At 40.2% G+C, this 19,154-nt stretch overlaps 1 protein-coding gene across 3 annotated transcripts in view; it reads left to right on the plus strand.

Moving 5' to 3' along the window:
- The window catches only part of kazna (kazrin, periplakin interacting protein a), a 121,811-nt gene that overhangs the window by 348 nt on the left and 102,309 nt on the right, over positions 1–19,154 (plus strand). Inside the window, exons 2-3 of one of the 3 annotated variants that reach the window (XM_088290643.1) lie at positions 523–602; positions 3,523–3,600. In XM_088290643.1, coding sequence (XP_088146769.1) covers positions 3,525–3,600 — 76 coding nt within the window. In that variant the 5' untranslated portion in view covers positions 523–602; positions 3,523–3,524. Of the gene's footprint in view, positions 1–522; positions 603–3,247; positions 3,601–19,154 lie in introns of those variants that run through there. The other 2 variants (XM_088290644.1, XM_088290646.1) reach the window with 2 other exon arrangements.

Below are 19,154 nucleotides of genomic sequence, written 5' to 3' on the forward strand. Positions count from 1 at the left end.
TTGATCTGCTGCAATTGTGTGTCATGTTGAGTTTGTACTAACTTTGCTGCAAACTTAAAAACTAAAATTAAGCGCTGAACTCTAGAAACAACTTTTTATTTTCATACACAAAATAGTCAAATGTACTATTTAAGAAAGTAATATCGTCGGTGTTTTTGAACGTCTGTGGTTGCCAGTTTTGTGATAGCAAAATGTGGTCCTAAGATTTTAAAAAATGGGAACACTGTTGTAGGAGTTTGCATCACTATATATTTATTAATTGGTGACATAAAATCATTGTCTTCACAGAAACATCACAAGGGGATCTGATTTGAATTGACAATAATATAATAGTCGATGAAATAAAAATGGGATGAGGTTGACTAAATGCATTAAAAACTAAACCATGATTTGAACTGGACGAATACAGACCAAATTTAAAATGACAAAAGATAAAAAAAAAAAGATACAATTTACACTAGTGCACTGTCAATTTAATGAGTTTGCGATTATGCTGATATGTGCTTGTTTTTTTTCCCCCAGTTGCTGCCATGGATGGGCTGAGTCTGCCCACACCTGGGATGCATTTCAATCAGCTTGTCTTCTAAGAGCAAGAATAACAGGTGACAAATGCGGGACTATTGTTTATGCTTTCACATCACCATTTTGGTTGTTTTATTCATATTTAAGTGTGCAGGTACACTGCTTCTCCATACGGCAACAAACTCCTCTTACATTCTCATGAAAATGGGTTCCTAAAGCAATGTTAATGTGTTGTGAGTGTGACACAGTACTTGGGCCTCACTGTTAGCTGTTCATGTGAGAAGAACAGGCATGTTAATGACAATATTAATAAAGGATGAGGATCCATTTTTAATATCAAGCTGGCCTCTTTATTTTAGGACAGGTTTTTGTCGAATATGGAGAACTGCACTGATTCTGCATGAAAGAGGAGCTCCCCATTGTTACAATATGGTGCATAAAACCTAAATGTTTGCATGAGGGTACACTCAACTTATCATACTGTAAGTTATTAGGTACTGTACATTGGACGTTTGTAAGCGTTTACCGAGGGTGAGAGAGCTGTTGTTTTCTTGTCGAATTGCAAGACAAAGTATGTTACTCTTTGGAATAAATGGATTTCATGTCAAGTCACACCAATAGAAAATTAGAGTCCTCTTTAACTAACACCAAACTGTGATATTCTGTTTTATTTAACACACCATGTAAACATTAACAGCGCATGATGGAGAAGAAATATGCAAAGCTTTGGATTTAGTTACTGGTTGAGCAAACAATCATTTTGGACCATGCCTTCTGAGAAACTTGCTTCAATTCTGAAATATTCTTGGGATGTCTGTGATGAATTTCTTGAAGTCATCCCACAGTATTTTTATTAAGTTGCAATTGGCTGGGCCACTCAAGTCGTATATTCTTCTGTTGCAGCTATTTGTATCTCCTGTTATCTCACACATCTTCTGTTGAGCTGCAGTTGGTGGACAGATGGTCTTAAATTCCCTATAAAGTGGAAATAAGTGCATCTTGTAAATATGACATTCCACAGTAACAACCTTGCTAAATTTGACGGTTAAAAAAATAGCAAATGTAAAATGAGGCTTAAAGTAATTAAAAATTAAGCTATTTTTTCTGTTCTCAAAATCTGTGGGTGTGTCCGCTCAAACCACGCACGACCCAACTGTCATTCAACTTGCCCTTTATACCTCTAAAAGCAAAAATACATCTGCTTAATTCCTCTAGTGGCTAGAAAATATCCCATCAAGTCATTGCGTGTCTGCCCTTTGGTCATTCATATGCTCCAAAACTGCAGATGTAATGCAAATGCATATTGCGCATGTCATGAACATTCTTGTTTCTAACACAATGGTTGTTAATCACTGGTCTAGTAGGCAGAGCTTGCAAATTTAAATTTATGCAGTAGGACAGTTCTGATTGAGCCCTGTTAACTAACTGTGGCTTGCAACATGTGATGTAATTAGAAATCCGAGCAACCATGTTGATCTAAATTGCCGCCACTGCTGAATATTTTTTGTCCGCTTCATGAAAATAGCATTTGAGTGTTATAGTTTTCCTTTTTTTGTTCTTTGTGGTCAACTACTTTGTAGTCAATTATAATTATTAGCAGGGCTGGGTATTGATTCAAATTCCTCGATTCGATTCATAATAATAATAATAATATTCCCTTTTATTAGTCCCACAATGGGGAAATTCGAGATTCGAACCCAGGCCTCCTGGGGAGACTGGGTCCTGAACGCGGCGCCTTAGACCACTCGGCCATCCTGGCAGCCACTCGGCCATCCTGGCTGATTCGATACACAAGGGTCCGATTCGATTTTGATTTTCAATTCACTTTGATTTCCGATTCAATCAAGGATTCCATGCAGTGCCTTTCGTATGGAAGGCAATCTCAGAAGAACCAATGCTGCAATTAGTACTAACTGATTGCTGTAACTAGGCCCATTAGTAAAAATATTATTCACACTAAGAATTGAAGCCAATTACATTTAATCATGTACGTTTTATTTAACTTTACCTGATCAAAACAAGAAATACATCTGCCTTCATGCTTGTTGGTGCTGACTTCACTGCTTACTAGTTATTAGTGACTTTTAAGGCACATACCGTATTGTACAGGAGAGGAATGTCACTGCACGCCATCAAACAAAAACAAAAAATAATCTTATTTGCAAATGTACTTCCTTCAATCCGGGCTTGCTTAGTTGAACACAAGGCTAGTGTCCTCTCGGAAAGCTTCATTCGGTTCACGGGTGAGCTGAACCCTTTCCTGGACTGATCGCAAGCTAAATCTGTTATGTAAATTCCAAAATGTTAACACAGGTTAAATGTACTTTCTGGCATGTAGTGGAAGAGCATTTGATTTTTCTGTCTGTCACTAAATGTCGCTGGCCTTCATAAATTGTATATATTTTTTTGGATCAAAAAGTAAGATTGGATTGTTTCTCGCATTATGATGATAGCTCAGGGTACAGTGGTCGTAAATCACTGCACTAGTGGAGCTTCTGAATAGAACTAGTCAGGGATTTGCAATTGCGAACACATCTGTGCAGTTGTCCCAAGTGAGTCCTGACACACGTGCAACATTTAGCCCACACCGCAGAGTCACAAAAAGTCCAAGTATCAGTTATATATGACGTTCAAATCGGCAACACCGTCAACTCTCCGCTCTGTATCGTCAGGGGAGAGTGTGTCTACCTTGCTGCAGTCGTCTTCACCCCCCCACCATCTCTCTCTCGCGCTCTCTCATGCACACACGCTGTCGCACTAATGAGCAAGCCTAGAGCTACCCGGCAGCACTGATCTCTCTTCAGCCGGGCTACAGCAAAACATCAGAGGCAGCGAGACACAAGGCTGATCTGCAGTCGGCCGGCTGCAAAGCGAAAGGGAGCTATTGCCAGACAAATTATTCAGTCAGTGAGAAAAGGAGTTTATCCGCCCGCAACTGCCAACCTGCACTTTCTTTCCTTCTTTCTTTTACCGAGGACCGCTTTTCCTCCCCGCATCCAGTCATGGAGGAGATGCTCACCTGCAGCCGAAGCCCCTTCTCCCAGGTGTTTGGGCGCCAGGGTCAGCTCATGCAATCCAGTGAGTGTTTCCATCCTAAACACATCGCTTGATTGGGAATAACTGAGTTGCATGAACTTCTGTTTTTGATGTTGAGCACACTTGAGTTTCTCCGTAAATCAAGCTGTGACGCAATAAACTTTCATGATCGATCTCTTGTAAGCTTGTTGCTAGACGTTTCATGTCGAGCATGTCTAGTGGTAAGCGTCAGTATCAGTGTATTGCAGCGTGACACAAGATGTGTTCGTGTTAATAGACTGAGAGCATCCCATCATTTTCAGGAGAGTGGAAAGAAAATGTGATGTTGAAATTTGCATCCAAATGGGCCATATGGGTCCAATAATATAATCTCTTGACAGCAAAATGGAAAGTAACTCATCAGCTTGGCTGAAATTACATTTAATATTCACGGGTATAAAGAGGGATGCGGAAGTAATAATCCTCCATCAATTATTATTGATATCATAAAGTTTGTATTTGCGGCAATTTTATTGCACTCGGGCACACCATTTGAGTTTATTTGGTTTGTAACCACCAATCCAACCCCCCCCAAAAAATACCCAATACAATAAAGGCAAAAATGCGATATTCCAAAAAAGGTGTTGAAAAGCTGTCCTTTATGCTTTTACATTTCAAAAAGCAAAAACAATCAATCAGTTTTTAAACAACAGCAAGCACAAGCTGGTTATTCCCTCAACAATTTCTCTGTTCTATGATGCAGTTTTTTATTTTATTTCCTCATTTTCCAATAAATTACTTGTTACCAAGTTGCTTGATCTTACATTTGTTCAAATTAGGTTTATGAAATATGAGTTATCCTCCCAGCTTAGAACTGCTGAGTTTGATTTTAAACAATCTCTGGATGCTATGTGGTAACTGTACATTTTCTGTTTCCGTGCAAGATTTGTAACGTGTTGTCATCTACTTTGCATTTCAGTATGATAAACTATTGAAAAAGGGGATTATTTTTTCCCCCAAACAATTCATATGGCTTTGTTTTGTTAGAACAACATACTGTATTGTTTTGTGATGCTTCAACGCATGAAGTCATGACTGTGACGTGTGCAATGATTTCTGGATTGTACAGTCCCGCTTTAATACAGTATTGCAAAAGATTTATTCGGTAAAAGCGACAGAATACTGACCCCCTCCTTGTCCTCACTGTTGATTTACTTTACAAATATTTATGTTTGAAACATCGTCACACGCACATTTGAGATAATAAAATGGTTGATGGTAGCAGTAAAGTGATTCATTGGAGCACAGTTGCCACACAACACCCACTAAACCACCATATGCGGGTGCACATATGAATTATTTGTTTTGGATTTTGACTTGAATCAATGATGCGAGAGACATCCGTCATCAAACCTCCTCGCTGCATAACAAAGGTGTCACATCCTGTAAAACCGAAATAACACCCTCGGAGCAATAGAGTGCATGAACTCTGAGTGCAGATTTATGGAAGATTTCTACGTACATGCTCATGTTTATCTTTTTTTCCCCATCAATAAATAATTGTCGTCAAGGCTGCCGCTTGGGCTCAGAAAAATTAAGTCTTTTTGCAATGCTTAAAATCCTACCACACAACTAAACTTTTATTCATTTAAAATAAAAAAAAATCCTGAATAAAGAAAGGCACATTGTTTATTTGTTGCATAAGGGGACATTTCCTTCTTCATCCTTCTTCATCTTTCTTTTGTACTACATCATGCATGTACGTAACGCCGAGGTTTTTCACATTGCCGAGTCCTTAAAGGTCAGTTATTTTTTGTACCAATGACAGGTTTGTTTTTTTTCTTGGTTCGGTCTGCAACTCAGTCCCTACGCCTGGTCCTTCGGGAGAAGTGACCGCTGCGCCATGATGTGCTTAAAGACACTGGCCCTCGAAACATGTTGCTCCAGACAAAAAAAGTCAACCACCGTGTAATGACAATTTTAATAAATTGTGATTAAATTAATGATACGACAAAGTATGATGAAGGTTGTAGCATGTAGGGGAGAGAGGACTAGCTGATGGCGACACGAGTAAGACGAGCATGAACGCACATTTCTTGAAAAAATATTACTTAAAATGTGCAGAAATGGCAAATTCCAAAAATGTTGGAGGGTTTCAAATGGTGCAAGTAGGGCAGCGTTCTAATTATTTCATCCACTGAGCTGCTTTTAGCCAATGAACTGCATGTGTGCTCTTGGTTTCAATGTGTTTGTTTGGCCTTTGAAAAAGCATAGTTTGGACTAGTTCCCTCATTTTAAGTGGTTGAGTTAATGAATTTAAAATGGGCTACACAAGGAATGCAGAATTTTGAAGTCAATTTAGTAGCCTTTACACGATCGGCCAGTTTGAAAAAAAAAAAAACAATCCGAAGATGGACCTATCTATTAAAACAACTTGTTTATTCACAGTACCATCCACCCCCCACTAGTCACAGGTGCCAAAATTTGCATTTAATTGACGTCCTTTGTACGGCATTAAAAAAAAAAAAAATTAAAGCCCAAAAATTCTCCCCAAAAGATCAGTTACTTGCTGTTTGCGCCAAGGCTCTCAGATCCTATCCTCGTGTACAAGATTTTTTGTCAAACAGTTCACGTGCTATGGGTATGCATTCATGCTGTATTCTTTGAACATCTAATATGGATCTAATGAGTTTTCTTCTCTAATATGTGCCCTCTTTTCCATTAGCTGTGCAACACGCACACACACCTCCAATGTATGTTTAGCGCTGAGAGAGCAGGGTGTCTTCAACTCAAATGCCTCACTATATGAATGAGAAAATGATATTATCATTGCATGTGTTGTTCTGAATTCCAGTCTAACGAGAGTCCTAGCCCCTCCAAGTTATCTATGCTCTTTGAAGCTCATGCTGCAGGCCTGTGATTTGGGAGAAGGAAGGCAAGCGAGGGATGAAGGCGGGAGGAGGTAAAGGGTGAAAAAGTGTGAGAATAAGAGATGGGTACTATTTTTATAGCCGCAACCTAACACGGTGTTGCACAACTAGTGGAAGACTAATCCGCAGTAGTGCTGGCTTGCAACATCGCAACAGTAATTATAGTGGGATTTTTGTTATCTTTGGCTGTCACCCATCACTGCATCACAAGTCCCTTAAGCAAAGACCCGCCTGTGGGAAAAATCCACTGAGTGCTGCACATATCCAAAGAATATTAACAGCCTTCTTCTGGGACCTTGGCAGAATAGATACACACGACTCGTAGCGTATGTGGCACGTGGTACTGCCAGGTGCATAATCCTGTAACAATTCTCTCGCTCCCCACTGGTGCTGTGATCTGTTTTCTGCTCACTGTTGTGATGTGATGTCAAAACTCCCCCCGGCACCCGCTGCTCCCATTTGTCAGCAGAGTGTGACAGCTCTCTTCCCGGGCTTTGAAATAGTTAAAAGAACTTCGGGAAAGTTGTGTTATGATGGTTGACATTTCAAGGTTTGGCCATTTCGGGTGTTTTTGAATAGTCAGTTCTTTGGTCAGGCACTTTAGATCCTGCTCCAAATCCATCCATCCATAGTCGATGCCGTTTATCCTCGTCACGGTCAGGGGTGAGCTGTAGCATTTCCCATCGGACTTCAGGCAAAAGGCACCTAGTCGCTAGTCAGTCACAGGGTAGTTATAGCTGGACAAACATTCACTCTCCCAAATAACCCCATCATTAAGTGGAAACTCTACACCTGCTGCTTTTTGCATGCAACAGTATTCTCATCTATAGTCGTCCACAAAAGTAGAATTGAGGTAACAGGATTCTTCTTGCTTGTTGAAAATGCTTCACTTTCAATCCAAATGTTTTATACTGAATAAGCTACTCCTCTGGCTTCCTGTGTGGAGCTTACATGTGATTGTGTGATTTATTTTTTTTCTGAGCCTCTACCTTCCTCACATTTCAAAAGCATGTTTGGTTACTTAAGACCTTCAATTGTCCAAAGTTGCGAATGTGAGTGTGTGTATTTTTCATTTATTTTTTTGTCAATCCAGTATGTGCTTCAGTTTACCCAAGACACTCAAGAGGTGAAGCATAATACAAAATCAATGGATTGATGTTTGCCATAGTGGTCATCACTTCAGAAAGTTGTAGTTCATCCTAAACATGTTTGATGGATTTGAGGCCAGAGCTCAAGTCAAGTGTTCCCACAAAGTGTCTCGTTGACTGATTGATCCCATTGACAGCCACTATGGGCCTTATTTATGTCTTAAACAAAGTGCAGTCTTACTGTGTGCATGGGTGGAGTTTGCTTTCTTTCAGTATTTTTGTAGACGGGTGCAGTTAGAAATGGCCACCTGCGCCATTGTGGGAGTGAACACAGTCAACTTACTTCCCGGCCTATTGACGCGGCTCCCTTCATTCCCTTTAAACTGAGGGCATGAGAGGTGCACAATCTACTTGGCGGAAGCATAAATGGTTGCCGGTAGGAGACTGAGATGTGCAAAGTACGTTTATAAGGAACTGCAAGACTGATAGTGTATTCGTGTGTGACAACCAATCCCCTCCAACCCATTGCTTTTCTAAATCTAAAATAAAGATGGCATTGTGGTCAATGAATTGATGGCACCACAACTTACTCCTGCTTTTAGCTAGTCTAAAGATTATTCTAGTTTCTGCTGCCAAATTGTCAAGTGCATTGGGCGTGTGTAATAGAAAACATCGTTGGCCCGCCAGAATGCCCAGCATGGCACGGTGCAATTTTCCAGAAGACTCGCATATGCTTGAAAATAAAGATGCACCAGATTTTATGCCAGACACCATGTGCGCCGTCTCCGAAAATATGGCCTTGATAATTACTTATTACCACGAAACCATCGAGATGGCGTACTTTTTAAAGCCAACACTAAAAAAATAGACTATTCTCACTAGGGTAGTCAAGATTTTTTTTCTCACTTGATATCATCGTCTTAATGTCCCCCATTAAGAAATGGGTTCATAAAGCACGGAGAGGTGGACCTGATATGAATGTTTAAACTGGGGCCACTGCAGTTGTATCTTAGTCTTTCTTTGAAGAGATGAATTCCTCTTGGTCTTCCATTTATCTTGCCCAATGAGCTCTCCTGCTGTGAGGGATTAGCTTCGTTCTCTTGGTGCTGCTAATCATGTGGAAGAGTCCAATTGAAAAAGTTTGTCATGTGAGGTCAGCTGTTGATTTTAAAGTTTTTTTCAGTTTTTTTTTATTTCTTTTTGGGTTTCTTTTTTGGTTACTTGTTTTTATGGTTCAGGTCCAGGTTTTACAAGAGCATTGAGACTCAATTGTTTTTTTTTTTTTTTTTGTATGTGACACAGAGAAGCCAAGAGAGAAATAATCCAGTTTCTGAGACACAACGGGAAAACATTTCACTCCACCAAAAAGTGCTTCAGAATAAGATACAGGCTCACTTTTGGGACCAAGGATGTTCACTAAACAATTGCAGAGAACACCAGGTACTTCAAGCAGAAGAAGCTGGCAAAGTTACATTTATTCAAGTTCACACTTGCTGCATGGCTGTAAAACCATGGTGATGTGTACTTTTTATTTTTTATTTTATAGCCAAGTATTATTACAGCAGCCTAGTGGTCACTGAACGTAATAAAAATGAGTTCTGTTTGTGGAAAGGCGTAACTTGGTTCAAGAAGACTGCAGTCTTTCAGATCTCTGACATCCACTCGTAAAATAACGCTGTTTTGGGTGGATGGGTTCTGCCTGCAAATGAGCCACACCCCTCCCTCATTCTATGTCACAAGCAAAGTAGAACGCCAGTTGCCCAGCATGTGTACCGAAGTGGACGACACATATGTACGCTATTTGTGGTGCTGATTTTAGCGTATGTCACTATTTTAGGATAATGCTATGCAAAGTTACATATTTTGTTGCCATTTTGTGTGCGTGAAAACACATAGACGCATGAGATCAATAATGGAGCAAAATGTACTGCATTGGTTTTGTTAGAGCATGTTTTGGTCCAGTCATATCTGCAGGTTGATGGTGCACTATGCTGCATGGAGCTCAACATATTAGCATCAAGTCCGTTTGTCCTTTGTACCGCCTTTGAAATACTCCATTCAAACGCATATCTGAATGTTTAGTCCATATACTATTTGCTAATTTCATCTCTACATGATAACTGTTTACATCCTCACGCAATCTTTAAAGGGAATAAATAACGTTGCATGCCATCAAAGTCTGAATCTCTTTTGCTTATCAGTAAACTGCAAGTGAGGCTGTTTTTCCACTGCAGCTTTTCTGTTGCGTTTTGTTGTTATTGTGGCACAAGTCAGATAGCATTATCATGACAACATCAAAGCTTCCGTTCACTATGCAGTTTGCCGAGCAAGACAACTTGTGTGATGTCAGATTTATGCTTGAAGGAAAAAAATGCATTCAAGGTCCTTTTATGCCTATTTGAAGGAAACGGCTGTATCATGATGCATGTCTTACCAAGAACAGTTTGTGAACGGTCCATGAACCTTTAGACATTTTTCTGCACTAGTGGGCTCATTCCAGCAGGATGGACATCGAATGGAGCCAAACATCAAATGAAACGCGCAGCATATGTCCAGACCTGTTACTCATAGCTCAGTCACAGATGAAGGCGCATTATTCTTCTGCACCACGGAGCGACTGGTCCTTATGCTGTGCACTCTCTCCAAATATAGAGGTTAACCTTCATCCCGCCACTCATGGAGGGAATGTCTCTTGATTTCAGAGGTCGTGAAATTGGTAGTACAGTAATAAATTAGGAAAACGACAAAACCTAAAACACTTGCGTTGGTTTTTAATTTTGCTTTTCTTCCCTAGTTTGCCACCATCCTCATTCTTCTGGCCACAGAAGCGCTGCTCTCAATTAGGCCATAGATTTTAGTCCACATTGCAACAGATATTTTCCGTTGCCAAGGAGCAAGGAACGAAATGGTGAAAATGTCTCAATCCTCCCCTACACTGATCCCCTGTGATGTTCTCATACGCAACATCCATTGCATGGAGCAGGGAACTCTGGTCCTGAGCCCGATGTGCACGCACTCTCCACCTCCACTCGGGTGCGGGGGGGGGGGGGGGGGGGGGGATCCTCAACCAGATTGAGGAAAAGAGATTATGGTGGTAGTAACTCCATTCCATGAACATTTTCCAAATGTCCCCCCAAATTTGGTTTTATGTTCCTGGCCAACTATGACAGACTGTTGTGCATATGATGTCTTAAACAATGAAATCAAGCTCACATGTTTTGGAAAGAACAAATATGAGATTTATAATCAATTAATAGGTGTAGATCACTAAGCCGTATTTATTAGGAAAATGTGCTAACTTTAGTATGCTTGTTCATCACCATTTGCAAAGATGCCCTGAGACACTCGAGACATTTATTAAGTCATTTGCAATTTTGATGAAATCAATGAGAAATGTTGTGAACGATTGCAAGGTGGTTTAGGCAACGAAGGTATAGATTATCTTTAATTACTTTTGGATTACTCCAATACCATATATACTGATGAAGATAAAATGAATTAAATATCAAGGTCCATTTGTTCCGGGTTAAATTGAGGTTCAACTGGTCTTCCGAAATGGTGCAGCGTACGCCTCATTTTCTTCAGAAGCTTGACTTTACGAAAAAGGAATGCTTCCTACTGGTTTAGCACGCAGAGGTACTACAACGGTTCACTTACAGCTAATTTTATGTTGCGCTTGTTAAATAGTTGTTAGAGCTGCTCGTGCTCTTTCTTCCTGATTGCAAAGTTTGTCAATGTAGACTTTTGATACAAAATTAAAATGATCCAAAAAAAAAAAATCAGAGCATCACATTTTATGGGAGTTTAAACATTTAAGATGTATTGTTGTACCAAATGACTTCCCTTCTGGCTATTTTGCTTGGCATCTGTAATCCCCACTAATCACTGCAAGTTGATTGTAACTGCTTCACATCGTTCCTACTCTTTTCTATTCAAATGGCACGCTCTTTTTTTTCCTCCATCTGCATTTATCGCTGGTGGCAGGTGGACGATGTGTCAACAGTGGCATGCAATCCCTCTGCCAAGCACATCAATCCTCGTCTTTAATCCCTCAGTTTCCCGTGTCTAAATCCTTACTTGAGGCGTCTGTGGGCTCCCATCTAGACAATCCATCTGCGCAGAGCTGTGCGACGTGAGGCCATTGATCGGTGATAAAGGCTGAGTTTAATCCCAAAAATATACAGGATTTTGAAATCACTATTGCACAGTTCATCTAAATAAAAAGCCTCTGATGTTACTTTGCGAGCACAGGGTTTGGAATATTTATTGTTTGTTTGCAGTAATAACTACTTAAATTGTAGAAATGTTCCCAAACATATTTGGCAACCCACATAATCTAAAATTTACTGAGTCCCTTTTTTTTTTGGAGGGTGGGGATTATTTTAGGGGCTTCCAGAGCACAGCTGGTCCCACAATTATTCATTCTGACAGATATTTCCCCTCAGTCGATATAGGAATAGCCATCCAGTCTTCTTGTCTCAAACCAACGTGTTGAAAATGAAATGAGGACTCACAGAGGGCCTTTGGCTGCTCTCTATTTAATCAGCATGGCATGCCATAATTCTGCTTTGGAGAAAGTCTGGTCAATCCCCTTTTGTCACGTTGTGAAACGGGAGAAAAATCACCCTCGTTTTCATTTCACACCAAATGTTATATAAATGAAAGGCAATATATTCAGAATGGATTAAGAAGGATCATAAGATAACCTCTACGGGTGAACAAATTCGGCGTAAAAAGGACATAGGCAGGATAAAATGTAAAAGCAATAAAACAACTGACCTTATAAGAATTAATGCCCTTCAAATTGAAGCTGGAGTCGAACAACTCAAACCAAAGTTACCATACCCGTCTATTCTCTTGTCTCAACACCATTTCCCACGACAGAAAAGTCACAAAAGAAAGAAACAAATCCAGCATTAATGATTGGCTACCTGTTCTGAACTAAACTTTCCATGTCCATGTGCTTAGAGACATTTTTAATCGCACCTTTCATTATAGTTTCATTAGGCGGTGCTGAGCGGTTGCGTTAGCGTCACACGGTGCAGCGTGAGTCGAACTGTTAGACAGAGCTGACCCCAAAACACTTTCTAATCAAATCATTCCAGCAGTCAGTCTGGCATTTAACATCACTTAAGATGTCAACATTGTTCAACTCAAAGACACCAAGGCATCATTTAAATTGTTTTCTATAAAAGAAATGCCACATGCATCCTCATGTTTCAAGTGTTCTATTCTCGAGCGAATAAATATCGATTTCTGATTATCAGCGGAACAATGTTTTTCTTTTAACCCAATCAGTTTCATACATATGTTCTTTGATTTTTAAAAATATTTTGGATGACACCAAATATGATACCAAACACTGTTGTATTAGCCCATAAATTTAAAAAAATCTCTGGGGGGGGGGGTTTATAAACTATATATTAATAATTAAATCCTGTTTATATATTTATATAGTAATTATTACCAGTTCCATGTTTTCCCCCTCTAATAATTAAACAGGGAATTTCAGGGAAGGTTTACACTGATTGTGATGTCTTTACAATTTTATTAAGTGGTCCACAAACATGCAAATGTGACTTAGTCGGACAGCTGGGGCAGCATGAACGGTTTACTTTTATCGAATCTCCTTGTTGTAAAGCAAACAGTTTTTTCTTGACAGGAGACTGCTGTTATGCGTGTTATCCCTTTTTTGTTTAGGTGATGACAGCAGCTTGCAGCTTCCTCAGCCTAATCAGTAGTGAAAGTGTCAAGACAGCCCTCCCACCTCCTCTTGGGGACGCTACTATGGACAGGCATTTAACTCCAAAGAATTATGTTCCAATTGAGGAGAAACTGAGTGTGCTACTAGACTGCAATCAGCAGTGGTGCTATTGATTCTGACATGACTTGTTTGTGGTCTAAAGCAGGGAAGACCTCTTTAATAGAAAGCAACTTAACTACTTTCAAATTCAATTGTTTTAAATTAAACCTATTCAATGTTCCGAGCTGATATGCATTGCTTCCACTAACAACATGGCGGCCAAAAGAGACAAGCTTGTTTACAAGAGCGATTTGTTTGCTACGTTTAGCACATTTTTGGATCCTCCTATAGGTTTTTATGGCTTTAATTCCCTCAGAAAACAGGCGAGATGAGCGCAATGATTTTCACATTGTGTTCTATATTACGGGAAAAGAGCTTTGTGGGAGGCAATCAAGGAGTCGATTGTTCTGAACATTGTCAATGCCTCAAGAGTATGTGCTTTTAAGACGTAAAGATTTTTTCAAGTTCGTCTTGCCTAAACGGAGAAGGCCTGACCCTAAATAGAGAGTGCTAGAAACATGCATGCATGAATGTGAAATTAATAACTATTAAGTGGCTCAAACTGAGGTAGGACAGAGTTTTTGGTTTCGCATGTGTGTACGGTTTCTTGTATATTAGTTTAATTGGCACTCTGGATCTGGAGGTTCATGGATGGAGCCAAGTTTGAGAAGCATTCGTCAAGATCACATCAATCAGATGAACATGACTTCAACGATGGGAAGTTGAACTAATTGAACAATTCATTGTTAATTTTCACCCTGTTCGATCAAGGCAAGCAGCTTTTGTTCATTATGACGTCTCCTAGAAGCCATAAGATATTATTAAACTTTCAAACCACAAGAGTGCGATTATGATTTTGCTTGCTAGATATATAAAACATAAGCTTATTTAGGGCAGCTCCTCATCAGTCTGAATGTTTTCATGCTTTCATTAGCTGCTCCGTGTTTGTTAATACACTCAGCATTAGCCAAGTACTGTTCGTCTTCGGGTTCAGATGGAGTGCATAATCCAGTTAGAGAGGAGGAATCGTTTCACACCAATAGTCACTTCATTGCAAGAAAAATCCAGTCCTGCCTCGATGTGGATGTGAAGTTTAACTTCTGAACTATTTTATCAGGGGTGGTTTATGTATTTTCGCTGTTTGAACAAGCAGTATAAAAGTTTGCCATGACACCAAACACAAGCAAACATTGCTTTGTCTCTCGACACTTGGCCCCGTTCCAAACTATGACAGTATTTACAAAGACTTGTCATCTTGCACTTGAGTGATAAACTAAGTAAAGCTTGCTCTCAGACCACCCTGAATCCATGAAAAATGTCCTCAAGACCCTGAAGATTTGAAGTTGACATGGTGGTTATATTTGGTGACATGACCTAAACTGCCATATCCCACTCTTTATGTTAGGGGGATGTGATTTGGGCAAGATTTCAATTTTTTTGTCATAAATTCTGAATTTTCTAGAAAAAGTGATTGATTTTTTTTTACTTATTTCTCTGCATACCAAAAACAAGCTTTCAATTTTTTTCCCCCAAGTTTTGTCCCCAACATTCACAAATGCCAACTTCCACCAAAATAATATATATTATTTGCTTCACAGACAATGTGCAGTAAAAAAAAGTGTCCTCTCTCTTGAAAACATCACTTTTGTTAAAACATGTACATTATGTAAATTATTAATTGATTAATTGACAACGCTTTGATGATCAAATTAGTCAATAATTATTTTGATCATCAAAAAATTGTATAGAGACCTTGTTTAATCTAAAATTGTCTGAATCCTCATAATTCCACCTTTCAAAAGTAAATATTTTCAGATTTCTATATTCTGACATGAAAGCAGTCTGATTATGTTTGTATTGAATCAAAATTAAGCATTTACAAACAAATTTCTAACAAATTATGGAACAAAGCATGAACTGCATCTTCATTTATTAACATCTGTGCATTTACTGTGCTATCAGTTTGAAATGATTTCCTGTTGCTGTTGCTTTTCGGGAATACGAATTGCTGCAAGAGAGTTAAAAAAAGAGTCAGTAAATATAGCGACCACACAGGTTACCTTTCCTGGAGTTTTTGTGTACCGAACCCAGGTGACAGTTTTATTTGGAACATGTTCAAATTTTTGGCCTGGCCCAAAATTGGTAGCTTCTATTTTGGCAAGGATTAGCACAGTTGTTGTTTTTCTGTCAGCATAGCTGAACTTGGCTGCATGTCAGCTTCTCACATTGACACGTTTGCTTTCATCCAATAATGTTGCATGCTGCATTTTCTTATCTTTAAGCAGCTTCAGATGACGTCAATGTGGCCTTTGACTCTTTTGTTCCACAAAATGAAGCTTAATTAGGTTTTGTGACTGTCCCAATTTATGATATTCTTTTTAAAAGCAATGAGTAACATTTTTTCAAAAAAGATCCGCTTGTGACATCCTTTAAAATAAATGCGATGCCAGGTGAAAACAAATTTTTTGGGGGAGAAAAAAAAGCAGGTCTGACTCATGATGCAAATGAAGCAAACAAACTACTTAATGAAAACACAAGCTCCCTAATGGAGGAAGCTTGAGGCTAAAACTCATTAAACATTCCATTAAACTTTGGTGCCTGGAGTCTGTTTATGAGCCTCCCATGTTTATAAGGTCACATCATGATGAGATGAAGTCGGCGCACAAACATTAATCCGATTTTGTCGCAGCTGTGCCTTTTGTTGCAAGACATCAGATACTACAGTTATTATTCTATTTATTGCACTAAAATGGGGCACAAGCTCAAGCTGCTGTGTAATCCCTCCAACAATTGCGGATGTTGTTTCAAGTACCGCACAAAAAAACAAAACAAAACAAAAAAAACACACACAAGAATGAGGACAGATAGACGACTCAAGCTGCTGTGCGAAGCTCAGCGGAGAACAGATCAAAAATCAAGGGGGACTCGTCATCTGCTGGAGGGGCAGTAATGATGAGCCATATTGTGTTTTTTTACACACAAACACACACCTACACACACACCCCCACAAATACAATGACACACATAGCATCTAGAAGCAGATCACCTAGGAAGTATCGTCTCATATCCTGCTTCTCTGTTTTTGTTGAGCCTGTTCGAGTGCTAGTAAGTCGAGTCTAATGAGCTCTGCAGAGAGTAGGTTCTGATTGCTGTTCACTGCTTTGCAACTACAAAGCCCCTTGGGAGATTCTACATTCAGCAATTGATGTGTGTTTTGTCTAATTGAAATAATTATTCATTTCTGCAGATAAATGTGTACTTATAGGAAGATGTACAGAGTAGGAATTGTGTGCATTATTTAGCATACACGGTGTGTCGCACCTGTATGGTGAAACAAGTTTGCTGTTGTCATGTGTGCATGGAGAATTAAGAACCAACCCCTGGCTAAAATGATGAAATCACCCATACTAGTGGATGTTCATTCAGTTGTCATTTATATAAAAAAAATGACGACACAAAGTCATTTCAAATTGCAACTTTCTGGCTTTATCTATCCATCCCTTTTCCGGGGTCGGGTCGCGAAGGCAGCAGTTTCAGCTGAAGCCAAGACTTCCCTCTCCCCAGTCACGTCTTCTTGCTCTTTTGGAGGGATCCACGGGTGTTCTCAGGCCATTCGGGAGACATAGTCTCTCCAGCATGTCCGAGGTCGTCCTGCCGGTGGGACATACCATATCCTGTTCAGATACCCGAGCCACCTCATCTGGCTCCTCTCAACATGGTGGACCAGCGGCTCGACTCTGCATCCCTCCCGGATGACCGAGCTTTTTTCCTTATCTCTGAGGGAGAGCCCAGACACCCTGCGGAGGAAACTCATTTCGGCCGCTTGTATCCGAGATCTTGTTCTTTCGGTCACGACCCACAGCTCGTGACCATAGGTGAGGGTAGGAACGTAGATCGACCGGTAAATCGAGAGCTTCGCCTTTTGGCTCAGCTCCCTCTTCACCACGACGGACCGATACAGCGGACGCTGCACCGATCCGCCCGCCTATCGATCTCTCGCTCCATCCTCCCCTCACTCGTGAACACGACCCCAAGATACTTAAACTCCTCCACTAGGGGCAGGATCTCGTCCCCGACCTGGAGAGGGCACTCCACCCTTTCCGACTGAGAACCATGATCTCAGATTTGGAGGCGTTGAACTTCATTCCAACAGCTTCACACTCGGCCGTGAGTTGGAGATCGCGGCTCAAAGAAGCCAAAAGTCCCACATCATCTGCAAAAAGCAGAGTTGCAATACGAAAGCCACTAAACCAGGCGCCCTCAATGCCTTGGCTCCGCCTCGGAATACTGTCCATAAAAGTTACGGAATCCTTAGCGGAATCCAACCCTCACAGGAAGCAAATTTGACTTACTGCCGGAAATGCGGACGAAACGCTGACATGGGTGGTACAGGGAAGGCATTTCCATTAATTTCAATGGGGAAATACGATTTGAGTTATGAGAGTGGTCACTGAATAAATTTAACTCATAAGTCAAGACACCACTGTCCTTGACACCAATTGCTTTTTTTTCCTACGAGCCAGGGTTTTTGGGGCCATCTTGTGGCATCTTAGTGCATATTTTAGAGAACAGATTAAATAATTGACATCACCCTGAAAAGTTTCAGAAAAAAATATTCAAAGTAGAAGTTATTTAACTCGTCGAGTAATAATTGATAAATTCACATAACAAAACGCTCTTTTAGGCTAGTTAATAAACGCTGCATCAGTGCACCTCTAGCACGATAGTCGGAGTGCAGCCTTCAAAGTCCCCCTGTGTGTTCATTAAACCCAAGGATCCGTTTCCATCCTTTTATCGAAATGCATGACTTTCAGTCTGTTCATGAATACTGCATGTTGATACTTCGAGCTCCCCAAAGACTTCATCTTAGCATACATCAGGTGGTAAGCTTGTGAAATATGTTGCATTCTCTCTTGTAGCTCAATGAATAGCCCCTCATGAGATGAAAACTCTGTATTAAAGCAAAACATTCCTCTTTTCACGCCTACTGGCCGACTTGGATTTGGATCGTTCCATCATTTATGAGGTTAAAGACTGGGACTCGCCCTGACTGATTTGCATTTATTTTACGGTTTGATTAAATAGAGTGGAAGTGCTGTGGTTCACAATTAGTAACAAGCTGATAAGCATGCTCTGGCCAAGTGGGGGCAATGTTGCACAGCGCTGTGAATTGCTTTTGATGCTGTTATTGCTCCGTAAAAGTAACCGTGTCATGTCTCGCCGCCTTAAGGATGAGGAATTGTTCCTTTATCACTTTGTTTGTATGATTATTTTTTTTCAACCAAATTTCTTCACACATCAAACAAACACATTTCTATGCTCTGTTGAAAAAGCTGATAATTCATTTCAAACTGAGATCAAATGCTGGACAAATCGAAGTCTGTATATTAACACCACCTTGATAATGTTCAACCAAGAACAACAAATGCAGATGACAAGACTTTTTGGCTCGTCACTCTCTTCGTAGATTCCTTTTCCCTTAGATTTGTGTGTGTGCTATGAGCAATTTGCCATGAAATGAGCCCTTTCTTCCTAGACGCCATCCTGGGCTACTGCATCGTATCCCATTAGGCTTACAGTGTGCATTCTTTCCAGCTTTTTTTTATAACCGTAGTGATCTTTATTTCCCCTGGCAGCCACTGTCTTCCCTTGTGAAGATAAAGGCTCGACAGGCAGGGCGCTACTGTGGCTTCTTCTCATTTTTCTCTGCACCGCCTGCTCAATAGGAGGACATGCGAGGCATTTTGACAATTCAGAAAAGGAGAAGACGGCAGACAGCAAAGGGTGGGACAATGC

The sequence above is a fragment of the Idiotropiscis lumnitzeri genome, chromosome 3, assembly GCF_059441095.1.
Source record: "Idiotropiscis lumnitzeri isolate Australia: NSW breed Sydney's pygmy pipehorse chromosome 3, RoL_Ilum_1.0, whole genome shotgun sequence".
NCBI classification, from domain to species: Eukaryota; Metazoa; Chordata; class Actinopteri; order Syngnathiformes; family Syngnathidae; genus Idiotropiscis; species Idiotropiscis lumnitzeri.